Raw genomic sequence first — 27,538 nt, forward strand, 5'->3', positions numbered from 1 at the left:
TATCTTACACCTGTAATCCTGTCTATTTAGGAAGCTGAGATCTGAGGATTGCCATTTGAAGCCAGACAGACAGGAAAAGTCCACGAGAATTTTATCTTCAATTAACTACCAAAGAGCTAGAAGTGGAAATGCAGCTCAAATAATAGAGCGCTGGCTTTGAGAGGGGAAAAGTCGAGTATGAAGTCCTCAGTTCAAACCCCAGTACCAGTGTGCACACATGTGTATGTGCATGCACACATGCAGACACACACACACACACACGAAGTATTTTGAAACCTGTTCTGAAACAACCCAGTACGAAGCAGAAAGATCCAGATTTGCACACGGTTTAACCTATTGGAGATTACATTTCCAATTCTGGCAAAAGGCCAAAAGTGGAGCCATGGTTTAAGTGGTAGCATGCCAGCTTTGAGTGAGAAAACTAAGGGACAGTACTCAGGCCCTGAGTTCAAGCCCAAACACACACACACAATAAAAACTGAATGATTAGGGGTCAGGAGCATGGCCTAGTGATAGTGTGCTTGCCTAGCATGCATGAAGCCCGGAGTTCAATTCCTTGGTACCACACACACACACACACACACACACACACACACACACACACACACACAAAAGCTGGAAGTGGTATTGTGGCTCAAGTGGTGGAGCCTTGAAGAAGCTCAAGGACAGTGCCCAGGCTTTGAGTTCAAGCCCCAGATCTGGATAAAAAAAATACCTGAATGATTATCTCCATGACAAGAACTTACTATTTTTCTGTGTTCCTAAATTCTTCAAGCATTTTGATTTATTTAATTACCATTGAACCTTACTTTAATGTTCTTAGCCTCTTTAAGTATGAATTCTAGGATGAAATAACCAGGAGAAATTTAACCAGGCAATTTTGTAAAGGCAAGAGAAAACATAAAGTTTTTATATTGCTTTTTTCTTTTTCCTTCCTACCTTCCTTCCTTTTTTCTTCTTTCTTTCTTACTTTTTTTTTTTCTACTCCTAGGGCTTGAACTCAAGGCCTGGGTCCTGTCTCTAAGCCTCTTTGTGCCACTAGAGCCACAGTGCTACTTCCAACTTTTTCTGAGTAGTTTCTTGGCAATAAGAGTCTCATAGACCTTCGTGCAGGGGCTGGCTTCATATGGCAGTCCTCAGGTCTCACCTTCCTGAGTAGCAGGATTAGTAACCACTGCACCCCGCGCACCCCCCACCCCCCAGCTCTCCTTAAAAAAAATCTTACTTATGTATTTATTTTTTGCCAGTCCTGAGAGTTAAACTCAGGGCCTGAGAATTGTACCTGAGCTTCTTTTACTCAAGGCAAGCGCTCTACCACTTGAGCCACAGTGCCACTTGTAGCTTTTTCTGTTTATGTAGTACTGAGGAATTGAACCAGGGCTTCATGCATGCTGAACAAGCACTCTACTACTAAGCCACATTCCCAGCCCTAGTTCCCTTTTTGTTGTTGTTGTTGTCGGTTGTGGGACTTGAGCTCTGGGCCTGGGCATTGTTGCTGAGGCTAAGGCCCTACCCCTTGAACCACAGCACCACTTTCAGTTTTCTGGTGGTTAATTGGAGATAAGAGTCTCATGGACTTAAAGGGCTGGGGTGTAGCTCAGTAGCGTTACACTTGTCCTGGGTTCAATCCCTAGTACTAAAAAAAGAAAAGACAAAATAACACAGTTAAGAGTCTTATGGACTTTAGTGTCCAAATTGACTTTGAATGGCAATCCTCAGATCTCAGTCTCCTGAGTAGCTAGGATTACAGGTGTGAACCACCGTGCCTGGCTTAGTTCTCCTTTTAAAAAGCATCAAGTTGCCATTCCTGATAGAATTAAGGTTTAACATAGTCATTGTATCATCTATCATCAAGTGGTCTGAAATTAAAGAAATTTATTATTCATTTATTTTCTTCATTTAATTGTAAAACAAGAAAAAGGAAAGAAGGATTTGTTTTAACAGGAGTAGCATGATTTCAGTAATAGTTTTGTTTAGTGAGTAAACATCATGAGGCAGGTGAAAGGGGAGATGATTTTCCTGACAGCCTCTGTTAACTCATTTCTGGAGCCTTCCTGGCACTTCCACCAAGTTTTAAACACTGCCTCTTCATCACTCCTGACCACTAGGTGGCATAAGAACTCTGAATTCATCAAGTAGGGGGAAAAATGTGAAGTAATCTAGGTGGGTTTGCTATGAACCTGTAATTGACACTTTAAAAAAAATCGCCCACTTGTTTTTATCAGTAAATTGTAATATAGTAGTGCTCTTTCCCATTTTTCCTCTGTTGTGTACTGTGGTAAAGAGAAGGTTAAAAAACATATGCCTCATTCTTCAGCCCCCTGCCCGTTCGTGATAGGCTCTTTTCTACTGTAGATTTAGCAGCTTTTCTTCTTGCTACAGCAGTGCACAGCAATATCAGGTGTACAGCTGGGCTTTCTGTTGTCAGATTCTGCTGCAAGCTTGAATGGATCTGTGATAAGAACCTGTTCAAAGGCAATCCCAAATGAAGACAAGTGAGAAGAGTTGTTTGTTTGTTTGTTGTTAGTGCCAGTCCTGGAGCTTGAACTCCTGGCTTGAGCACTATTCTTGAGCTGCTTTTTGCTCAAGGCTAGCATTCTACCCCTTGAGCCACAATGCCACTTCCCACTTTTTCTGTGTATGTGGTATTGAGGAATCGAATCCAGAGCTTTGTGCGTGCTAGACAGGCACTCTACCACTAACACATTCCCAGCCCCAAGTCAGAAGTTTTAAGGTACCCAAAGACTAATATTTGCTTTAGGTTGTTTTTTCCAAGGAGAGAAATTACAATTTTATAGTTCTATGGGGTCTTGGGAATAGCATCAGTCATTTTCCTAAAAACACAGCTTATATTCCAGAAGCTTCTAACCAGATCATTACCACAATTGGGGTATATTTTATTTTAAGCCTTCTCAAAGATGGTTCTACTTAGCCAGGAGAGCTGATTCTACTTAGTTGTTTCATTTTGTGAGATTCCCATTTATATATGTCTTGTACTTTTGGGTTAAATGATAAAACTTCCATTCCTAGAAATACATGTGTAAGATAAGCTAGGTCCCAGATAGCAACTTTAGCAATTGATGATGTACAGGTGTAAAGATTGTCAATAGCCAGTCTGAGCTTGGGACACTGAGTGGAGTGAAATTTCCCAGAAACCAAATGTGTGTTGATAATGGGGCCTGAACTCAGGAACTGGGCACTGTTCCTCGTTTTTGTTTTTGTTTTTTTTCCTACTCACAGCTACACTTGAGCCTCAATTCCTTTTCTGACTTTTTCCTGGTTAATTAGAGAAGATGTCATGGACTTTCCTGTCTAAGCTGGCTTTGAGCCATGATCCTCAGATCTCAGTCTGCTGAGTAGTTACTAGTACAGATATCTCTCCAAATGAGATTCCTTCAATGGAAACTCCAGAGGGGAAAAAAAGAAACAGGCTAAAAGACAGAAAAACCTAGAGCATAAACAAGAATCATTCAATAAAAAGTTCTACTTGCCAGACACTGCAAATTGGAGGATTACAAGACAGTCAAGAAACTGTTACTGAGGTAACTTACTCATGACCTTGGCCTCCCTAACCTTCAGTTAGCACCATTCCGAAATAAAACGTCTGCTGGACACTGGTGGTTCATGCTTATAATCCTGGCTGCTCAAGAGGCTGAGATCTGAGGATCAATGTTAGAATCCAACTGGGACAGGCAAGTCCATGAGACACTTCTTTCCAATAAACCACCAAAAAGGTAGAAGTAGAGGAGTGGCTCAAGTGTGGGACAGTTCTATCCTTGAGCTGAAAAGCTAAGTAAAATGCAAGGCCCTGAGTTCAAGCTCCAATATCAGCAATATGATAATGAAATAAAAAGGTGGGCCTGAATCAGTGTATTCTCTACGCAGCCTAGCACTTAGTGGGGCTCCCCAAGCCTGGAAGAGGGTATAGCTGTGCTGGTGGCTGCTACTGGGCTTTTGTATCCACTTTATTTCTTAACCTGGGGACACTGGAACTCCTGGGAGAAGGAGTTGGCCTCTCCTATTTTTTCACTCAGAAAAAAATCATTTTCACTGGGCACTGGTAGCTCATGCCTATAATCCTAGCTACTCAGAAAGCTGGGATCTGAGGATTGCGGTTCAAAGCCAGCCCCAGCATGAAAGTTTGTGAGACTTTCATCTCCAATCAACCATCAGAAAACCAGAAGTAGCACTGTGGCTCAAGTGGTAGAGCACTAGCCTTAAGCTTAAAAGCTCAAGGAGAAAGCCCAGGCCCAGAGTTCATGCCCACGTCCAAAACAAAACAACCACCAGAAAGCCAGAAATGGAGCTGTGGCTCAAGTGGTGGAATGCCTGCTAGCTAAAGCTCCAGTCCCTGAGTTCAAGTCCCAGTGTGGACACAAAAGAAGAAGGAAGAGGGGGATGGGAAGAGGAAGAGAAGATGAAGAAGAGAAAGAGAGAGAGAGAGAGAGAGAGAGAGAGATTGGAGGGAAGAGTGAATTCACAGTAAGACGCAGCACCATCCATTCTCCCACTGCAGCAGTGATGGAGGACAAACGTGTGTGGCTCCTGTACTATCAGTGCACTAGGGTTTATCATAAAAAAACTTTCCATAAAAGAGATAAGCAAAGCCCTCCTCTCAAAGCACAAGGTTAGATCTCTAGGACACACAGCTGTCTCCTTCATTTTGATGCCCAGAAGGCTGCAGATGAAAGAAATGAAGAAATCCAAAGAAGAGTTACAACATGGATGAAAGAGTATCTGCCTGCAACCCCTCTCTTAGCCTGTAACCTAGCTGAGAAAATGAAGCTGAGATGACCAAGGTTGAGACCCACAACTTGTTGATTTATAATAAACATATACATATACTTATATATATTTGTCCAGTCCTGAGGCTTGAACTTGGCACCTGAGCACTGTCCTTGGGCTTTCCTTAAGACTAGAGCTCTACCACTTGAACCATAGCACCACTTCCAGCTTTTTCTATGTATATGGTACCGAGGAATCGAACCTGGGTCTTCATGCATGCTAGGCAAGCACTCTACCAACTAGGCCAAACTCCTAGTCCCCAGCTTGCTGATTTATGTGGCTGGAGGAAAGTACAAAAGGAAAATTGTAAGATATTATCACAAAATCAGATTGGGGGGGGGGTAAAGCATTTGAATCCTTAGGAGGAGAAGATGAAACTAAGATGGACATGACAGAGGTCAGGGACCCCTTTGCCTATGAGCCTGGCTTTTCCATTCCCCCACCTCTCTAATTTCAAGATGAAAGCACAGCACACACAGGTGCAGGAGTGGGGCCTCCCATTGAGGAGATTATTTTTGTTTGTAGATTTGCCCAAACTGCCTGCTTGGATAGTGAGACACTGGGATGGGGTGGGGGAGGGAGGGATTTCTCTGGTAGGAAATAAAGAAAATGATTATTAGTACCACTCATCTTGAGTACCACCTCCACAAGGCCTACCAGATCCAAGAGAATTCTGTCAGAGAGCCTGACAAGAGAAAAGGACAAATAAAATCGAAAGGAGAAAAGAAGTTGAGCCACTAGTTAAGATAATAATAAAGCAGCTGTGACATAATTTACTTTGTGCTAGCATGCCCACTGAGACGATAAAGACTCTACTGTAATCATGATGACCTTCTAGAAGGATCTTAAGTAGAAGAACAATGGAAGGTGAGGAATTTCTTTGATCTGGTATCACTGGCAACAATGTGATGGCTTCCTCCAACCCCTTGTGATTAGGGGGCGAGTTCAGAGGCAGTGATGAGGTGATCAGAGGTCTCAGGTGGAACTCACTATTCTCTGGTCCTCCAAGAACAAGGAAAAGACATTTATCTGGTAGTTTGTTCTGGGCACTGAATGTACACCAACCCACAGCAACCAGGTTACAGGGGAATTTCCAACAGATATCAACTGGGACCAACAGGCTACTTAGGTATTATTACACCCAGGAATTAGAAGAATGCCTGGCGCCATCATTAGTATTCTTCTTGGTCCCTGAGGCCTTCAAGGGATAGATATTTGATTAGGAAAGGCTTTGTAGACTTCTCTGGAGGAATTTGGACTCAAGGTTCTGATAACTGCGATAGTATAGTGAAGAGAAGCAAAATGGTACCCTGTTAGCCTTCTGCATGAGGCCAGGTAGTAAATTCCAGTCAGTTTGAGTTGTCAGGTTGATACAGTGAGATTGGACAGATGATGAGCAGATGGAGATTATCTGACCTGCCCACAGTACCTCCCATAATCCTGGGTGAAAAGCCAGATAAACATTAGAGCATGATCTTTGGTTACTTGGAATGAAATAAAGTGTCACTTCCTATGTAAAGATTGAAGCCTGACTTTGACCAGTGGCCAAAGTCACATATTGTCTCTGTGCTAATTATTAGACTGGCTAATTATTAGACTTTGTTAGTGCCTCTTCAGTAATCCTTTCACACTAGACTCACAAGACCAGTTTTCCCTCAGATTGGAAGCAAAGGCAGTAAACACTCCAGAGTCTGCCTCAGGGGTATTTTCCCAGCCCCCACATCACACCTCCCCATCTGCTACTGATATCTAGTTTTATATAGCAATACTGTCTTGCGAACTTTGAAAATTAATGTGCTTTCAAGATATAGTAGCACTGGGTGCTGATGGCTCATGCTTATAATCCTTAGATACTCAGAAGGTTGAGATCTAAGAATCATGGTTAGAACCCAGCCTGGGCAGGAAGGTCTCCAACAGATTCATCTCCAATTAATCACCAGAAAACTAGAAGTGAAGCTGTGGCTTGAAGTGGTAGAGGCTAGCCTTGAGCAAAAAAGCTCAGTCACAATGTCAAGGTCATGATTTGAAGCCCCACAACTGACCAAAAACAAAAAAGCCTCAAGTGGAGATATGGCTCAAGCTGTACAGTGCTAGCCTGGACCAGAAGCTCAGGGACAGTGCCCAGACCCTGAGTTCAAGCTCCAGGACTGGCACACACGCATAAAACAAGAGTCAGGAGCTGGTAGCTCACGCCTGTAATCCTAGTTTCTCAGGGGACTGAGATCTAAGGATCACAGTTCAAAGCCAGCCCAGGCACAAACGTCTGAGAGACTCATCTCAATTAATCTTTAGAAAATGGGAAGTGGCACTGTGGCTCAAGTGCTAGAGCACTAGCCTTGGATTGAAGAGCTCAGAGACAGCGCCCAGGCCCAGAGTTTAAGCCCCATGACTTCCCCATCCCCCCCCCAAAAAAAACCCAACAATACAAGATATAGTAGTATACTTGCACCTCTCCTTGTAAAAGAAGATGAGCTTCCAGATGGAATGGATATGTTTCAGCTAGGATTATGTCGTTTTTGTTTTGTCTTCACCCATAAAAATGCTCTTTCTGACCAAAATCTGGGGGATCCAACTGGTATTGCTGCTTTCCAGAACCACACCCCCATCAGTGCCTCTCCCAATAAATTGCAAACCTCCATCTGTCAGCAGTGTCAGTCCTCATAGACTGGGTTGTTCCAGAACTGGTTTTCTATATACTTCGTGTGTCTGTGTGTGTGTGTGTGTGTGTGTGTGTGTGTGTGTGTGTGTGTGTGTAGAGGGGAGGGTGTCTTTGGTTCTGTATGGTACTTCAAGGCTAGCACTCTAGCACATAAGCCACACCTCCACTTGTGAATTTCCTGCCCAGGCTGGCTTTGAACTTCCAGCCTCAGATCTTAGCCTCTTGAGTAGCTAGGATGACAGGTGTGAGCCATCAGCATCTGGCTTCCATATATTTTACACTTTTTTCTATTGTTGTTGGTTGTGGACTTGGACTCTGGGCCTGGATGTTGCCCCTGAGCCCTTCAGCTCAAGTCTACTCACTTGAGCCACAACGCCACCCCTTGTTTTCTGGTGGTTAGCTGGAGATAGAGCCATGGACATTCATGCCAGGGCTGGCTTTGAACTGTAATCCTCAGATCTTAGTCTTCTGAGTCGCTAGGATTACAGGCATGAGCCTCCATGCCAGGCTAAATTTTTTTTTTGCCAGGCCTGAGGCTTGAACTCAGAGCCTGGGCACTATCTTTGAGTTCTCAAAACGCCAACACTCTACCACTTGTTTCCACAATACCACTTCTAACTATTTTTTTTTGTGTGTGTGGGGAGGGTCATGGGGCTTGAACCCTGAGCCTGGATGTTGCCCTGAGCTCTTTAGCTTAAGGCTACAGCCCGAGTCCTAGAGCCCCAGCCCCACTCCCCATTTTCCAGTGGTTAATTGGAGATAAGAGTCTCTTGGACTTTAGTGCCTGGGCTAGCTTTGAACCTCAGATCCTCAGATCTCAGCCTCCTGAGTAACTAGGATTAAAGACCTGAGCTACAGCATCTAGCCCACTTATAGCTTTTTCTGTGTATGTGGTACCAAGTAATTGAACCCAGGGCTTCGTGTATGCTAAGCAAGCACTCTACCACTAGGTCACACTCCCAGCCCTGATTTTTTTTTCAGTAGTTCTAATTTGAGGTAAAGAACAGAAAGTCAAACAAACCTTTGATTCTAATGTAGAACAGCTTCCAGGTTCTGGCATCTCTTCAACTGGTCTGAAAACAAAATCTTGAGCAAAGCGTGAATTCTTCAAGATCGCTGCTGTCTCTTCATCCACTTCAACAATCTCACCTTTCTAAAGGAGAGAATACAGATTTTTCAGCAGTCATTTCATCTCTGTTACTCAGGAGGCTCAGGAGGTATAGGAGCAAGATTGGAGGCTGGCCCCAGGTAAACAACTCAAGACCCTATCCTGATTCAAAATATAAATAAATCAGAAAAGGGTTTCGGGTGTGACTGCTAAGCAACTATGAGCTCAAATCCTTGTATGAGAGACTAAGACAGACAGACCGAGAGAGACACAAAGACAGAGACAGTGGGGTGCTGGTGGCTCACATCCATAATCCAAGTTACTTAAGTGGCTGAGATCTGAGGATTATGGGTCAGACTGGAAGTGGAGTATGGAGAGTGCTAGCCTTGAGCAAAAGCACTCAGGGACAGCACTCAGCCTGAGTTCAAGCCCCATGACCACCACCACCACCAACAACAACAAAAAAAGCAGAGAGACAGACAGACACAGACAGAGACAGAGAGTGCACTACTAGAAGGAAAATATCCAGAAGTTTTACTAACAAGTGGAATTTCAGGGTTGAAAGATTGCCATAGCTTCTGATGTGGTATGGCATATTTTTTTAATTGTTTATTTGAGCACTATTTTATTATTATTAAGGTGTGGCACAGAGGGGTAACAGAGTCTATAAGTCAGGCAATAAGTACAATTCTTTCTGGACAATGTCACTCTTTCCTTTGCTTTCCTCCAGTATCCCTCTCCATCCCAGCCCACAAGTTGCATAATTCATTTTTATATAGTATATATTGAATACCATGACTGTGTTTGTTCCCTCCATTTCTGTGTCTCCACTAAAATGACAAAAACCAAAACCAAAAATCAAAAACAAGCACTAACAATAATCAAAACAAGTTTCCATTTCTGGAGTTTGTTTTGTTGTTGTTGGTCATGGGGCTTGAATTCAGGACCTAGTGCTCCCCCTCAGATCTTTTGCTCAAAGCTAATGCTCTACCACTTTGAGGCACAGGTTCACTTCTGGTTTTTGAGTCATGAATTGGAGATCAGAGTATTAGAGGGACCTTTCTACCCAGGCTGGCCTCAATTGGTGAGCCTCAGATTTCAGCCTCCTGACTAGCTATGATTAGGTGTGAGCCATTGGTACCTGGCCTGGAATTTGTTTTGATAACAGCATTTTAGATGTTCAGAGGAGTTATACTTTTGAGTTCTTCCCCTAAGAGTATCCTCCTTTAGTTGACTATGTCTGAATGCCTAGAATCTTGTATCAGTTATCATGTCCAGTTAATTTCAGATGTAGCATCTATGAGATAAAAGATTATTTATTTCTCTGGGCTTGCCTGACCTTACTTAATATGATTTGTTCATACTCTGTCTAACTAATGGGTACAATTCCACTGTGTATAGGTATATCTTTTTTTGCCAGTCCTATAGCTTGAACTTGGGGCCTGAGCACTGTCCTTGGGATTTCTCAAGGCTAGAGCTTTACGACTTGAGCTACAGCACCACTTCTGGCTTTTTCTATGTATGATACTGAGGAATCAAACCCAATTTTCATGAATGCTAAGCAAGCACTCTACCACTAGACCAAACTCCTGGCCACCACATTGTTTTTTGGATCCACTTATCTGTTGACATGGCGTTCTCTTACACCAGATCCTACTGTTAACTTCAAATTTATCGGCAGATGGAATGGACTAGCACCATTCCCTTCTATATAGTTCCACTCTCCAATGTCTAAATGAGGCTTCATACAAAACTGTTCTTAGGTGTGATAATGGTTTTGATTATGAGAGAAAATATCTCAGTCATGAGATACTTGTTGTAATATTTAAGGGTAAAATGGTATGATGTCTGCCACTTACTTTCTCTGGTTCAAGAGATAAATAAATGCTTGGCTGTGTTCTACAAAGCAGGTCACTGGGCTATTTCATTACTGTGTGAACATTACAAGTGTTTTCACATAATCCCAGCCTGCTTAGAGCCTACTTATATACTAGGTTATATATAAATGAATAGGTGTATATTTATATATACATATGTGTGTATATTATTCATATATGTACATATGTATCCCATTATTATGATGACCTAATAAATATAACACAATGCACACAATGATGCATTAAGGAGTCATAAACCTGAGACATGAGGCTGTTGCTTGAATAGCACAACATACTGTCTTACAATAAACTTTATTTTTTATTATTATTATTTTTTTTTTTTTTGCCAGTCCTGGGCTTGAGCTCAGGGCCTGAGCACTGTCCCTGGATTTTCTCAAGGCTAGAGCTCTACCACTTGAGCCTCAGCACCACTTCCGGCTTTTTTCTATATATGTGGTACCGAGGAATTGAACCCAGGTCTTCATGCATGCTAGGCAAGCACTTTAACCACTAGGCCAAACTCCCGGCCCTAAACTTTATTTTTTTATAAGAGAAAGCATAGTGTAAAACAACAATAAAAAGCCAGGTGCCAGTGGCTCATGCCACTAATCCTAGCTACTCAGGAGGCTGAGATCTGAGAATTGCCATTCAAAGCCAGCCCAGGAAGGAAAGTCTGTAAGAATCGTGTGTGTGTGTGTGTGTGTGTGTGTGTGTGTCTGTGTCTGTGTCTGTGTGTCTGTGTGTCTGTGCAATCCTGGGGCTTGTACTCAGATCACTGTCCCTGAGCTTCTTTTGCTCACAGCTAATACTCTACCACTTGAAACACAGTGTCACTTGCGGCTTTTTCTGTTTATGTGGCACTGAGGACTCAAACCCAGACTTGGTTACATGCTAGACAAGCATTCTACTGCTAAGCCACATTCCCAGCACCAGTGAGAATCTTAGATCTAATAACTACTTTTAAAAAGCTGGAAGAGCTGGGTTTAGGAGTTTGGCCTAGTGGTAGAGTGCTTGCCTAGCATGCACGAAAACCCAGGTTCAATTCCTCAGTACCACATACATAGAAAAAAGCCAGAAGTGGTGCTGTGGCTCAAGTGGTAGAGTCCTAGCCTTGAGAAAGTCCAGGGACAGTGCTCAGGCCCTGAGCTCAAGCCCAGGACTGGCAAAAAAAAAAAAAATCTGGAAGTGCTGAGTGCAGTGGTTCATGCCTATCATCCTAGCTACTCAGGAGGCTGAGATCTGAGGATCAAGGCTCAAAGCCAGCCCTGGCACTAAAATGTCCATGAGACTCTTATCTCCAATTAACCACCAGAAAGCAGGAAGGGGTGCTGTGGCTCAATGGGGTAGGGCAGTAGCCTTGAGCTGAAGAGCTCGTAGATAACACCCAGGCCCAGAGTTCAAGTCCCACGACCAAAGGAGGGGATAAAAAAGAATGAGATGGGAGAGACCATTTGATACTCAGAAAGCTAAATCAGAAGAAAGCAGCAAGGAAGAAAAAAATAGAAAAGGATAGATGAATCATGGAACAAGGAAGTCAGCTGGAATTGGTAATAAAGGTAGACCTGGACCATATACTGATGTCCCTCAAGAAAAGGCAGCTGAGGGACCGGGAGTTTGGCCTAGTGGTTAAAGTGCTTGCCTAGCATGCATGAAGACCCGGGTTCGATTCCTCGGTACCACATACATAGAAAAAAGCCAGAAGTGGTGCTGAGGCTCAAGTGGTAGAATTCTAGCCTTGAGAAAGTCCAAGGACAGTGCTCAGGCCCTGAGCTCAAGCCCAGGACTGGCAAAAAAAAAAAAAAAAAAAAAAAAAAAAGCAGCTGAACATGGAGCGATCTAAGGAGGTGATGGATAAGGCAAATAATAAAAAAGAGGCTGCCATGGAAGCACTAGATGATAAACTATAGAAAGCCTCTGACTCATTTACAGATGCTGTCTAGCAAGCTCAATTCTCCAGTGGCCATTCTGTATATAGAGAGCCAAAGTCTTCACCAAATTACAGTAGCCACTGGAGAGAGTGACAGACCACTAAAGTAAATCTCCATGCAGTTCAGCCTTGCAGGTGACAAGGGAAAGCAGACAAAATTCTAGGCCACTGGGAAGAAGCAGCTGGTGACCTTGCCCTTGCTTGTAAACTAGATGACAGGAGGAGGCTGGTGAAAAGCTGAAAGTTTAACTAAGGGCCCAGAAAAGTACTGAACATCAGAGAAAGTACAAGCAAACACATGAAGAACAAGAGATCAAGAGAGAAGCAAAGGCCAGGTGCTGGTGGCTCACACCTGTAATCCTATCTATTCAGGACCGTTGAGATCTGAGAATCGTGATTCAAAGCCAAAAAAAACTACAAGTGGAGCTGTTGCTCAAGTGGTAGAGCACTAGCCTTGACCAGCAAAGCTCAAGACAGAGCTCCCGTCCTGAGTTCAAGCCTCAAGATCAGCACAAAAGAAAGGGGGGGGGGATGAAGGAAATGGAGGAGGGAAGGAAGGAATGAAGGGAGGGAGGGAAGGAGAGAGGAGGGAGGGAGAGCAGGAAGGAAGGAAGGAGAGAAGGAAGGAAGGAAGGAATCAGCAAAGACTGGACAAGAACATAAGAGGGCCCAGAGAGAAGAAGGAGCCAGAATACAATTGGGAGATCTCATGGCCCTTTTCTAGGTCATTTTTCTGGGGCAAATTTCCTGGTGAAATGCCTGGAATGGGAGGGACATCCCTGGGTGGCAGGAATGCCTGGGCTCACTGAAATCCTGAGTAACCCAGAGGTCCTTGAAGCCTTGTAGTGTCTGGGGTTATGTGGCCCAGGACCTGGCAGATACGTCAAGTTATCAGAGCAATCCTAAGGTTGTTCTTATCAGTAAATTGTCAGTCATATTTGGAGGTCAAATATAATATCCATCTGACAAAGTCCTTGCCGAAGGAAAAACAGCCAAGATCACATAATAGATGGCGTGATAATATGAACTATTAGTCCTCTGGCCTCCTTTTGAGAAAGCAAGGGTGCTTTGATGCTAATCCCTACCCCTCTACATCAAGTACAGCTGAAGCATTTACTGTGGTTTGCCAGGAAAATGAATGTTTATGTAATCACATTTTCCTACCAGGAATTATACTCTTTAAATACTTTTCAAACCTTAAAAATATTTAAAACAGGGCTAGGAATGTGGCTTAGAGATGGAGTGCTTGCCTACTATGCATGAAGCCCTGGGTTCGATTCCATAGTACCATATACACAGAAAAATCCAGAAGTGGTCCTGTGGACCAAGTGGTTAAGTGCTAGCCTTGAGCAAAAGAAGCTTAAGGACTGAGCACAGGCCCAGAATTTAAGCCCCAAGACCAGAAAAAAACAAATAAATTAAAGCTGGGCACGGGCTCATGTCTGTAATCCTAGCTACTCAGGAGGCTGAGATCTGATGATAAAGGTTCAAAGCCAGCCTGGGCACAAAAGGACCTGAGACTCTTATCTCCAATTAATTTCTAGAAAACGAGGAGTGGGGCTTGGCTCAAGGGTAGGGTAGTAGTCTTGAGCTGAGAGTTCACAGACAATGCCCAGGCCCAGGGGTAGGGAGGTATCCTTGAACTGAAGAGCTCAGGGACAGCACTTAAGTTGAGTTCAAACCCCATGACCCACAAAAAAAAATAAAATAAAATAAAACAAAAGGGTGTGCTAATTCCTACTTTTTTTTTTTTTTTGCTAATCATTTTGGCTTTTTACTTTGAATTATCAGGCAAGCAGGATTGTGTGTGTGTGTGTGTGTGTGTGTGTGTGTGTATTGGTATGGGGGCTTGAACTCAGGACCTAGATAGGTGCACTGCCCCTTAGCTTTCTTGCTCAGGGTCAACATGGAGCTCCACTTCTGGCTTTTTGCTGGTTAGCTGGAGATAAGAGTCTCATGGATTTTCCTGTCCAAGACTGCTTCAAATAGTGATCCTCAGATCTACTGAGTAGCTAAGATGACAGCTATGAGCTACCAGTGACCAGCGTTGCACAAGCAAGATCTATTTCTTCAGTGTGAGTAAAACAAAAGTTATTAGTGGGAAGCAATAAAATTCATATAATAAAGCTAGACACTGGTGGCTCACGCCTATAATCCTAGCTACTCAGGAGCCTGAGATCTGAGGATCACAGTTCAAAGCCAGCCCTGGCACTAAAGCCTGTGAGGCTCTTATCTCCAATTAACCACCAGAAAACCAGAAGTGGCGCTATGTCTCAAGCGGTAGAGCACTAGTTTTGAGCTGAAAGCTCAAGGATAGCTCCCAAGCCCAGAATTCAAGCCCCATGACAAAAAACAAAAACAAAAAACTTCACATAATAGAAAAGACACACACACAAAGCAACTGCAGAAAATTGAGAAGCAACATAAAGAGGTACCCAAATGATGACTAAGACCAGAAACAGTGTCAGACATCTTAAAGAGTTTGCTCTGCTTTGCTTTGTTTTGTTTTTAATTTGTGTGTGTGTGTGTGTGTGTGTGTGTGTGTGTGTGTGTGTGTGTGTTTCTGGGGATAAAATTGAAGGCCTCACACATACTAAGTACTGTGTCACTGAAATACACCCCAGCCCCATGGACCTTTTTATTTACCTTGAATATGAAATTTGCATCCAAAATTAGTTCTTTTTCATGTCCTGTGATTCCTCCATTGTAAATAACTTGGCATTTTTTGGCTGATTCTGTCTTAGAGAATTTGAAGAGGCGAAAAGTAGCAGAAACGAAACGACAGTCACCTAAAAACAGAGATGCATGGCTCATCATCTGCACTCCAACAAAATGAGCTGACTCAGCAGATAAGGACCTACCATACCACAAAGATTTTCTTCTTTGTATTCCATTAATTACCTCTCTAGGCATTTCATTCTATTTACAGAAGAAACTCACACTATTTCATTAGCTATTCAATTTGTGTATATATGTATGTGGGTAAGGGACAGTTGTCATTATTAAGAAACAAGATGGACATTTCCAGATGGCTCAAAGTCTACCTAGGTGAGAATTACTCCATAAATATGAATCACCAAATCGGAATCATTCACGTTCCTGTTCTATTTGTCACTCCTGTTTGTTCTTACCAACAATGCTTTCGAGTTCCTTATTTTGAATTGTAATGAAATTGGCAGTGACCAAACGTGGGGAGCAGAATCCAAGTTTTTTGGCAAGGATGGCAAGATTCTTCCAGTACAAGGCACCACCCAAACACTCACCTTTAAAACAAAACAGCAACAACAAAGCACAGACTGATCAGTACCTAAATCTGATTTATGGTAGTAAATACTCAATATAATTAACCAGGACATAGTATTAGTTTTAAAATTCAGGTCCTAGCCAGGCACTGTAATCCTAGCTACTCAGGAGGTTGAGATCTGAGGATCATGGTTTAAAGCCGGTCCAAGCACAAAGTCAGTGAGACTCATCTCCAAATAACCACCAGAAAACAGGAAGTGGTACTGTGGCTCAACAGCAATAGCTTTGAGCTAAAGAGCTCACGGACAGCACCCAGGCCCAGAGTTCAAGCCCCATGACTGACATAAATATATATATACATATAGGTCCTGGGCCAGGAGTAGTCTTGGGCCGTGAGTTTGACCTAGCAGTAGAGTGCTTGCCTAGCATGCACAAAGACCCAGGTTTGATTCCTCGGTACCACATACATAGAAAAAGCCAGAAATGGTGCTGTGGCTCAAGTGGTAGAGCTCTAGCCTTGAGAAAGCCCAAGACTAGTGCCAGGCTCTGAGTTCAAGCCCCATGACTGGCAATATATGTCCTACAGCAGTATGGAAGTTCCTCAAAAACTAAACATAGATCTTCCATACAACCCAGCCATGCCATTCACGGGCACCTAGAACATCACAAGTCAGGATACCATAAAGACACCTGCACACCTATGTTCATTGTTGCACTATTCACAAGAGACAAATTATGGAAACAGCCCAGATGCCTTACAATAGAGGAGTGGGTTCCATAATTGTGGTGCCTACACACGATAGTATTTTACATAGCCATTAAAAAAATAGTATGCCATTTTCAGGAAAATGGATGGACCTAGAACAAATCATGTTCAGTGAGGAAAGCCAGAGAGACAAAAAGGTGTATGGTATCTCTCATACACAGAAGCTAGATCTAAAATACCCCAGAACATGATAAATTATATAGGACACTAGACATTCAAATACAGTGAGGCCAAAGGAAGATATTCTTAGGAGAGAAACACAAAGACATTATGCCTGGGTCTCTGATCATATAAAATAATATTTATCAAAATGAGTTCTGAGAATGGAAACAAGAAGTTTATTCTTTTCGTTTCTTTTGTTCATTCTTCGAGAGTGTAAGAGGGGGACAGAAATAGAGGAACAAAGGGTTAACAAATGCAGCATGATACACTATGCTAAAAATGAACTATACAGGGCCAGGAGTTTGGCCTAGTGGGAGAGTGCTTGCCTACTATGCACAAAGATCTGGGTTCGTTTCCACAGCACCACATACATTTAAAAAAAAAAAAAGCCAGAAGTGGTGCTGAGGCTCAAGTGGTAGAGCTCTAGCCTTGAAAAAGTCCAAGGACCGTGCTCAGGCCCTGACCTGAAGCCCAGGACTGGCAAAAAAATAAATAAATAAAATATAAACTATACAACTTATAGGTGAAGACAGGAAGGAAAAACTGGGAGAGAGCAAAAGAAAGGGTGCCATTACCCAAAAAGAAATATATTCTTTACCTGTCTTATAAAATGGTAATGCTCTGCATATTACCTTTATAACAACAATAAAAACTAATACATCCTAGAAAGTGAAGCTGACGTGAACATTCTCCCAAAGACTAGAAGGTCATAGGTAAAACTGAGTATTAGCTGGGTAATGGTTTACACATGTGTAAACATAGTTACTCTCTACTTAACTAGCAAAAAGCCAGGGGTCAAGCTGTGGCTTAAGTGGTAGAGCACCAACCTAGAGTGAAAAAACTAAGACACAGGGTTCAGAATGTGGCTTAGTGGTAGAGTGCTTGCCTAGCACACATGAAGCCCTGGGTTTGATTCCTCAGTAACACATAAACAAAAAACAAACAACAACAACAAAAAAAAAAACCAGAAGTGGTGCTGTGGCTCAAGGGTAGAACACTAGCCTTGAGAAAACCCAAAGACAGTGCCCAGGCCCTGAGTTCAAACCCCAGGATTGGCCAAAAAAAATAAAAAAGAAGAAAGAGGAGGAGAAGGAGGAGGAGAAGAGGGGGGAGGAGAAGAGGGGGAGGAGGAAAAAAGAAAGAAAGAAAAGAAAGGAAAGGTGGCTCACGCCTGTGATCCTAGCCACTCAGAGGCTGAAATCTGAGGATCTGGGTTCACAGCCAGCCTGGGCACTAAAGACCAAGAGACTCTTATCTCCAATTAACCACAAGAAAACTGAAAGTGGTGCTGTGGCTCAAGAGGTAGGTTGGTATCCTTGAGCTGAAGATCTCAGAGACAATAACCAGGCCCAAGAGTTCAAGTCCCACTACTGACCAAAAAGGAAGGAGAAAGAGAGAGAGAGAGAGAGAGAGAGAGAGAGAGAGAGAGAGAGAGAGAGAGCACAAATCATCAACTCAGAAACAATTGCTTCATTTCAACACCATAGTTTTCAAAGTGTTTTGTACATTGGTCATTTAATCTTCCCAATAGTCTTATACAGCAGTCTGTAGTATTTTCTTCATTTTACAGATTGACAAGCAATGCCTGAAAGAGATACCTTATGGTATCCAAAATCCTATCACTTTTGAGTGCCATAGGAAAGAAAGGGAACTGTGTCTCCTGGTAGCCTCCCGCCCAGTGACTCCCTCAGGGCTGCCAGCAGGATGGAGCCCTCCACACGAATAACCATCTGCCTTAGCATGAAACCCACAGAACACCTACCCCATAACACTGTGTGTGTCTTGATTTCTTCGGGCAATTCAAGGCTAGCATACACGTCACTGAAATACAGCTCCCCACCATGCTGAAAGAGTAAAGTGAGTCTAAGCAAGGTTAAAGATTACATTGGCCCCAGATAACAATTAGATGAGGACATAGGATCAATTTCAAAAGTAGTAGTTATCAACCTTGCTGACCCTCTGAATAAATGGTATCTAGCTGCCCTCCTCCCTTACAACCCATACCCAAGAGACAAATTTCCTTTGTTGTTTTTTTTTCTGTGCTCAGTGTCTTATCCAATAGGTAATGAAATGGTTTTCTAAGAATCTCTCTTGAATAAAGATACTTAGGTTGCTTAATTTATTTACCCAGTCCTAACATAACACCATCCCAGAGAGCTGTGTAACTAAAAGAAGATATAAGCAGTATTAATAGATACTTACTTACCCTTTTAAAATTATCAAGTTTTTTTGTAATGTAATATTACACATTAAATTTTAAAATGTTTTCCCTAAAATCTAAGGCAAATGGATCATTAGAAGTTTAAGGTTTTATTTACCTAACTTGAAAAGCACGGACGACTAGTAAGTGCCAGTCTTAAGCACAAAAAGCTAAGCAAGAGTACAAGGTCCAGAGTTCAAGCCCCAGTACTGGCACAAAAAGAAATGAGAGATGCCAGGAGTTTGGCCTAGTCTTAAGAGTGCTTGCCTAGCATGCACAAAGACCTGGGTTCAATTCCTTGGTACTACACACATAGAAAAAAGAAGTGGTGCTGTGATTCAAGTGCTAGAGCTCTAGCCTTGAGAAACCCCAAGGATAGTGCTCAGGCCCTGAGCCCCAGGCCAGGACTGACAAAAAAGTAAAAAGAAAAAAGAAAGAAAGGAGAGAGAGAGAGAGAGAGAGAGAGAGAGAGAGAGAGAGAGAGAGAGAGAGAGAGAGAGAGACAGAGAGAGACAGAGACAGAGACAGAGAGAGGGAGGGAGGGAGGGAGGGAGGGAGGGAGGGAAGGAAGGAAGGAAGGAAGGAAGGAAGGAAGGAAGGAAGGAAGGAAGGAAGGAAGGAAGGAAAGAAGGGAGAGCAGGCCAAGCCAGGAGTTTGGCCTAGTGCGAGAGTGCTTGCCTACTATGCACGACACGAAGACCTAGGTCTGAAAAGTGATAGAGCTCTAGCCTTGAGAAAGCTCAAGAACAATGCTCAGGCCCTGAGTTCAAACTCCAGGACTAGAAAGAAAGAAAGGAGAGAGGGGGGGGTGGGGGCTGGGAGTTTGGCCTAGTGATAGAGTGCTTGCCTAGCATGCATGAAGACCCGGGTTTGATTCCTCGGTACCACATACATAGAAAGAAAAAAAAAAAAAAAGAGGGAGAGGGAGAATCCTGTTATCTAAAAGTGTGGATATCTATATCCTACAATAACTTTTACCATTTGTTAAGTACATCTCAGTGAGAATAGTAAGCTGGTGTATAAAATGGCATACTAAAAAAAGGTATTGGCTGGGAGTTTGACCTAGTGGTAGAGTGCTTGCCTAGCATGCACGAAGACCCGGGTTCAATTCCTCCATACCACATACACAGAAAAAGAGCCAGAAGTGGGGCTTGTGGCTCAGGTGGTAGAGAAAACCCAAACCCAAGGACAGTGCTCAGGCCCTGAGTTCAAGTCCCAGGACTGGCAAAAAAAAAAAAGTATTAGAAGACCATTTCTACAGAGGTAATTTTAATTGACCTCTATGACAATACTGTAAACCAGATATCCCAGAACCGTGTGTGTGTGTGTGTGTGTGCATGTACCAGTCCTGAGGCTTGAACTCGGGCCTGAGCAGTGTCGCTGAACTTCGTTTGCTCAAGGTTAGCACTCTACCACTTGAACCACAGCTTCACTCACTTCTGATTGTTTTGTGTGTGATTAATTAGTGGTAAGAGCCTCACAGAGTTTTCTGCCAGACTGGTTTCAGGTTTTGGTCCACCTGAGGAGCTAGGATTACAGGCATGAGCTACCAGCACCTAGCTTGCATTTTTTTTTTTTTTGGTTCCAATCTTAGGGCTTGAACTCAGGGCCTGAGCCCTGTCCTTGGACTTTCTCAAGGCTAGAGCTCTACCACTTGAGCCTCAGCACCACTTCTGGCTATTTTCTATGTATGTGGTACAGAGGAATAGAACCTGAGTCTTCATGCATGCTAGGTAAGCACTCTACCACTAGGCCAAACCCCCAGCCTGCATTCCTTTAAAATTGGGTGGAAAGTTAAAATCATTTGAGCTCTCAGTACAAAAACAGGGCAGATGCTACCAGCCTTCCTTAATGTTCAAAGTTTTTATCGCTGTCATCTTACCTTCAGCACCTGATACACCTCTTGAAGAACTTGCTGTTTATCTGGCACAAGGTTAATAACACAATTTGATCTAAGAAAGAACAAATGAGAAAGGACTTAAGTGACTTTAAGTCTCTAACCCTGGCTCCCACCATTACAGGATTACAGGTGTGAGCCACTGGCGTCCAGTTTGTAAGGACCATTTATATGATGGTTCTCTAAGGTTATCATAAAGCTGGAAATTCTTGGTTGCCTAGTAACATTATATGTAATCATAGAAACAGGACCTAGTAATACTGTAGCACAGCCTATTATGTTTTTGTGGTGATGCTGGTGTTAACACAGCACCACAATGGCAGTTGTAGAAAAGTATAGCACATAAAAGTGTATATGAAGCTAGGTACTGGTGGCTCACACCTCAGAAAAGCCAGAAGTGGCACTGTGGCTCAAAGTAATATAGTACTAGCCTTGAGCAAAAGAGCTCAGGGAGAGTGACCAGTCCCTGAGTTCAAGTGCCACAACTGGCAAAAAAAGAAAAAGAAAAGAAAGAAAGCTTAAGGACAATGGACAAGTCCTGAGTTCAAGTCCCAGTCCTAGCATTCACATGCTGGCGTGTACACCCCCCCACACACACACACAGAAAAGCTCTAAATAAGGAGGCTTGGAGGAGGAATGGATGAGTTGGTAGAGCACTAGGTGCTAGCCAATGTTAGATACCAAGGTTGAGTCTCATCCCAGTCTTTGACCCCCCCCCCCAAAAAATGAAAAGAGAGTCAGAAAAAAAAAAGAAAGAGTTCAGTGAAAATTGGTAACATTTGTGTCTCCAAAAGGAAACTGTAAGCCCTACATAACAATATCGTAGCTCTCATTCTGGATTCCAGCCTGTGCCAACGTCTCAATGCAGCCATGAATAAAAGTCACATTGCATGTCTTGAAGCCAAATTTTTCCATGTGGTAGTTGAGATACTTTTTAGCCACTTCTATCTAAAAGGGAAAAAAAAAGAGGTTTGATATCCAAATTGTTTCAAAAAACTTTCTTATTACTAATGGAATATACTCCAATTAAAAAAAGAAACAGATACGTAAGTTTCCTGTGGACATGGAAGACAAGCTACTGCCTAGAACATCAACTCCCTGCTATGTGAGTTCTGTTTGAACATTTAATGGCGAGGTATTTCAGAACAGATGACAGAAGGAAGAAAAACATGGAAGTTCATCAAGATGTTCAGCCATTGGGACCACTCTCTGGCTTTGTGTTTTCCCAGCAGAGCCTCTGGTTGTCCAAGTTCTCAGCTTCTAGACAAGAAGCACTAATGACACCAATGTTCGTTGCCAGAGAGCAGCCCATTTCAATTTTCCTATGTTGCCAAGAATACGTGTGAGAATTTCATTTTCTTTGGAGCTCCCAAATCTTTGCCTTACCTGAACTTCGGTCATGTCTATTCCGGTGACATGCCCTTTCTCACCAACCAGCTGACTAAGTGCATAGCAATCTCTGCCACTTCCACACCCCAGGTCCAAAATCCAGCAGTTTTCTAGGCACTCAGGGATGACCAGACCACAGCCATAATATCTAAGAAATGAAATCCACATGTTCTTTTTTTTGTCCTGCAGTGGCTACAGTACTGAATTTTACACAGTCCTCTTTCCTACTTAGCTCCCCTCCTCCCGTTCTGATCTCCCATCAGGAATTCCTACTTCTGAGTGGTTTACTTCCTCCTACTAAACCAGAAGTTCCCGAAGGTTAGGACCATACCTGTTTTTCCATAGTACTGTTGGGCTCTGTGTGGGCCATAAGTCATCTGAAGTACTTATTGAATTAATGCACTTGGGCATCAGCTGTTGAACATCTAATTCAGGACCCCAACTCTGCTAGTTGTTGAAAATACTTTTTTCCCCTGTCCTTTGGTTGCATTTATTATAACTAGGGAAGTAAAGCACAAGCCCAGAAAACATTTGTGACAACTTATTGTCAAACTGAGAAGCACGAGGAATAAATGTGGGAGCGATGCTGGGCACGGCAGCTCATGCCTGAAATCCTAGCTACTCAGGAGGCTGAGATCTGAAGATCAAGGTTCAAAGCCAGCGGGGCACAAAAGGACCTGAGACTCTTATCCCCAATGAACCTCTAGAAAATGGGAAGTGGAGCTTGGCTCAAGGGTAGGGCGGTAGCTTTGAGCTGAAGAGCTCGGGGACAGCACCCAGGCTGAGTTCAAGCACCAGGACCCACCAAAAAAAATGTTGGAGCCATTTGGGGCACATGTGCTCAGAATTAGGGAAGGCTTCATGAAGGGGGGGTTGAAGGAACAGAAGGACATAGGGCAAAGGAGAGGGACGGCTGTCCGCATTGCTGCCGCTAGCTGGCTGGCGGCAATGCCGGGGAAAGGTCAGGGTGAGCCCAGGTTGTTGGAGAGAGCTACACAGCAGGCCCAAGGAGTGTGCACGTATCCCGCGCCGGGAGTTGGGTCAGCAGAGCAGGGCTGAGGGGACTGCATGACAAGGCCAGTGGGGTGGTTCGATGGCTCCTGACTGCATCGCTGTCGGTCGGGTTAACTGTAATCCGGAGGCTTGGGGGACCGTGTAGGACAGGCTACCTCAAGGCGACTTGCTCGTGCACGTTGCGCAGGGCTGTGCGGACGTGCGGGAGGAGCGGCCCGGCCGCGGTGACACAGGCGTTGGACTGCAGATCTGCCGTGGTCCTCAGCACCTGGCCGTAGTAATTCTGACGCAGAGGGGTCGGGGGCAGACGGGGCACGGGGAGACAAAGGCCTGGAGTTCAGGACCCCGGAACCGCTTAGGGCCACTTCTCCAGGCCAGGCTAACCTCGGCTCCCCGCGGCCTATCAGGGAGCCGGGGCGGAGCCTTCCCCTACCCCCGGGGTCCTGCGGGCGGGTAGGCCTGGAGGGGCTTCTCTAGGCCAGGGAGGCGGGGGGGGGAATCTCCCGACCTGCACTTCTTTCCGGATCTCTGCGGGGCTGGGGGCGGCCACTGCCGAGAGAGAGGAAAAGGAGCTGGAAGGGGCCGGAGGCAGGCAGCCCACCCATGCACAGACCTGGGCACGCGGGGCGGGGGGCGACGGGGTGAGGGGGCGCTCACTGTCTCAGGATCCTGTGATCTCCGGGACACCGGTGCCAGGGCCGGATCCGGGTTGAGCACCGAGGCCCCGCCCCGGCTGGCAGATGGGATCCCCGCCCAGCCCCAGGTATGCGGGGCGCAGGACGGCTCCTCCCCTGACTGCTCTGGCTGGGTCGTTCCCGGGTCTCCACTGTGAAATGGTGTGCTGGCTTCAACGAGCACACACACACACACACACACACACACACACACACACACACACACACACACACACACACACACACACACACACACACACACACACACACACACACACACACACACACACACACACACACACACACACACACACACACACACACACACACACACACACACACACACACACACACACACACACACACACACACACACACACACACACACACACACACACACACACACACACACACACACACACACACACACACACACACACACACACACACTGAATTTTCTCCTACCAGGAATAAAATCGTCCTTTCTCGCGCTTGTTTTATAAAGTCAACTTTATTGAACTACAATTTACATTCAATAAAAGAAACTCTCCTGGGTGACATTGTCCAAAAAGATATGTACCTGCTACCTGACATATATAACTGCAGCCTCTCTGTACATCACCGTTAAAATAACCATAAAAAATCAAAACTAAAACTCGCCCTTCTTTAGTGCATAGTTTGGTGAATGTGTACATCATCAGGGTGACAATGCTGCGGGGAGGGGGAGCAGTGAGAAAGTGTGGCCAAGTGGTAGAGTGCTTGCCTAGCATGCGCCAAGCCCAGGGTTCCATTCCTCAGTACCACATATACAGAAAAAGCAGGAAGTGGTGCTATGGCCCGAGTCGTAGAGCGCTGGTCTTGAGAAAGCTCAAGGACAGTGCCCAGGCCTTGAGTTCAAGACTCAGGACTGGCAAAAAAAGAAAAAAAAAATGCTGCTGTGTGGGCAGTGGTGTCTCATGCCTATAATCCTAGTACTTAGGGGGCTGAGATCTGAGCATCTCAGTTCAAAGTCAACCCAAACAGGAAAGTCTGTGAGACTCTTAAGTCCAGGTAATGACCAGAAAACTGGAAGTGGTACTGTGGCTTAAAGCAGTAGAGCACTAGCCTTGCATGAAATAGCTGAAGGACAGTGCCAAGACACTGAGCTTGAGACCCATTGCCAACCTCCCCCGAACAAAAACTTAAAATGCTTCTCTGGCCCAGAAAGTTTTTCTGTGCCCCTGTGTGATAAATTCCTCCCCCATTCCAAGCTCCAAACAGCCCCACCCCAATCTCACTCCTAAATTTGCCTTTTCCACACAGCACTTGCTTAAGCTGTTCTATTTTAGTTGTCTTTAGGAAAACAATTTTGTTATATTGATTTTTACTTCTGGTCACCTTTGCTCAGTTGACATGTAGCTGGAAAGCATTTTTCTTTTCTTTTTGCCAGTTCCAGGGCTTGAACTCAGCCTAAGCACTGTCCTTGAGCTTTCTCAAGGCTAGAGCTCTACCACTTGAGCCACAGCAACACTTGCAGCTTTTTCTATGTATGTGGTATCAAGGAATCGAACCCAGTTCTTCCTGCATAGTAGGCAAGCACTCTTATTTTTAAATTATTCACAGAAATCAATCATATGAACTTCTGTGGTAGTGACAAACATTTCTATTTATCAGGTCAGGACCCTAAGATTAGAAAATGCAAGTGAATGGAAAAGAAGACTCTTACTAAATTAAACTCATTTTTTCATCTCCTTTTCCAATAATCCGAAACATTTTGTTGAAATTTTCCAGCTAGGATGTTGTTGTCTTTCATCGTCAATTAGTTGTTGCTAAAATTAATAAGTGATAGTTTATTTTTATATTTTTAACAAGTCAAATCCATAGAAAGAATCCTTGTTGGAGTGTTTTGTTTTTTAGCAAATGGGACACTTCCCCTGTGACAATTGGCATCCTCTTTCAAGGTATGCCCCGTGAGGTACCACTTCAAATTCTATCGATCAAACAATGGTAAAAACACCCCTGAATGCTCATTTTTCAAGATGTTCTCTCCAGAGGGGAGGGAAAGTGGGAGAAAAACATAGGAGGATATCAATGTTCCATAAGAAATGTACTCACTATCTTATGTTTGTAACTGTAACCCCTCAGTACATCACCTTGACTTAAACTAAAAAAATATATTCTCTCCATAAATGAGTTCCTTTCTCACTCCTTGTTAAGATGACAGTTTTTCTTTGGTGGGGCAGATTAGCAGATTAGGAGAAAGTATTATTGTTTTCCCTGTACTTGCTTTATTATATTATCTTCAGTCTGTGGTTTACTCATAAGAATCATTTGATAAACCCTAAGTCCACTTAACCACACAGAGATAAATGGCAATAAAGCAAACCGCTACTAACTTACTTGAGTTATTCTCACTTTTTCCTCATGTTATCTGGGGTAGAGGGCCAACTTTTGGACCAGACTGACCATCAATCATTCTGCCTGGTCAGTGCCTCAACCACAGATTCATTTGGGGCTTTTTGTTTTGTGGTTTAGGGCTTGAACCCTGGGTCTCACAAAGACTAGGCAATCACTTCACCATTAAACTATACCTCCAGCCATTGACTGGGGGGGGGGATCATGGGCTTGAACTCAACCTGGGAGCTGTCCCTGAGCTCTTCGGCTCAAGGCTACTGCCTTACCTCTGGGCCTGGGCATTGTCCCTGAGCTTTTCAGCTCAAGGCTACCACCCTACTTTTGAGCCAAGCCCCACTTCATTTTCTAGAGGTTAATTGGAGATAAGAGTCTCAGGTGCTTTTGTGCCCAGGCTTGCTTTGAACCTTGATGATCCTCAGATCTTAGCCTCCTGAGTAGCTAGGATTACAGGTGTGAGCCACTGCACCCACCTGGTTGACTGTTTTTCTTTTAATTTTACTACCTCTTCTGCTATCTATATATGACAGAGACCAAATTAGAGCTCTTATATCAGTCACATTTTAAATATAAGCAAAAGCTACTTTGTAAAACAAATATATACAGGAATATAAAAAAATTATAAATAAATATATTCAAACTTCTAAGTACAGACAAGATATGTACACACACACACACTATGGTACTCTCTTACCTTGGAGATTTCTGACAACACCAGGATAGTTCAGAAAGGTAGATTCTAGTTCAACACACCAAGCCATCTTTAAGAAATGGCCATTGTTCCTAAGTAAAGGACTCTCTGAACATTGGAAGCATTAAAGAAGCCAAATGACCAACTGGACAGTTGCTTCCCAGAAGTGTAACAACAAGGATAAGACACTAGATTCAACTACTCGCCGTAATCTTCCCTTTTCTTTGAGTTTTTTTTTATTATGTTAAAGACTAGAAGTTCGGCCCAGTGGCTCATGCCTGTAATCCTAGCTACTCAGACTGAGATCTAAGGATCAAGGTTCAAAGCCAGCCCATGTACAAAAGGACCTGAGACTCTTATTTCCAATTAACCTAAACAAAATGGGAAGTGGGGCTTGGCTTAAGGGTACGGGGGTGGCCTTGAGCGGAAGAGCTCAGGGACAGCGCCCAGGCAAAGTTCAAACCCCATGACCCCCCCCCCCAAAATATATATATATATATATATATATATATATATATATTCGAAACAATAGGTGGACCACTGCAGCTGTTTTTATTTAGTTTTTCAAATAGTCTCAGGTTTATGCCCTAAGCCATCTTGGGTTATGATCCTCCTATTTCACAATTTCCATGCAGCTAGGATGACCACAGCATGTCATCATACTCAGCTTTCCCTGGGCCTCATAAACTTTTTTGCCTGGGGTGACCTCCAACTGTGAGCCTCTCAAGTAGGCAGGATTACAGGCATGAGGCCAC

At 43.8% G+C, this 27,538-nt stretch overlaps 1 protein-coding gene across 1 annotated transcript; it reads right to left on the minus strand.

Annotated features, from left to right (window-relative positions):
• Window positions 1-1,855: 1,855 nt before the first annotated feature.
• As3mt (arsenite methyltransferase) lies at window positions 1,856-24,320 on the minus strand. The gene is made up of 11 exons (XM_090345518.1): window positions 24,289-24,320; window positions 23,685-23,853; window positions 23,183-23,310; window positions 22,011-22,161; window positions 21,436-21,572; window positions 20,610-20,679; window positions 18,290-18,371; window positions 15,488-15,619; window positions 15,003-15,145; window positions 8,466-8,597; window positions 1,856-2,465 (listed from the first exon to the last, which is right to left on the minus strand). Exons 1-11 carry the CDS (start codon window positions 24,318-24,320, stop codon window positions 2,358-2,360), a joined length of 1,284 nt encoding a protein of 427 aa, XP_090201644.1. The 3' UTR covers window positions 1,856-2,357.
• Between the last annotated feature and the right edge of the window lie 3,218 nt (window positions 24,321-27,538).

The sequence above is a fragment of the Megascapheus bottae genome, chromosome 15 (assembly GCF_031878675.1).
Source record: "Megascapheus bottae isolate mThoBot1 chromosome 15, mThoBot2.hap1, whole genome shotgun sequence".
Classification (NCBI taxonomy): domain Eukaryota; kingdom Metazoa; phylum Chordata; class Mammalia; order Rodentia; family Geomyidae; genus Megascapheus; species Megascapheus bottae.

Excerpts from the sequence above, each read along its gene's own strand:
- As3mt (XM_090345518.1), bottom strand. The coding sequence starts at position 24,320 with ATGTACAGAGAGGCTGCAGTTATATATGTCAG. Across the intron at positions 8,598-15,002 it reads ATGCAAATTTCATATTCAAG|AAAGGTGAGATTGTTGAAGT; the intron begins GTAAATAAAAAG and ends TCTCTCCTTTAG. Across the intron at positions 2,466-8,465 it reads GTTCTACATTAGAATCAAAG|GTTCTTATCACAGATCCATT; the intron begins GTTTGTTTGACT and ends GCCTTTGAACAG.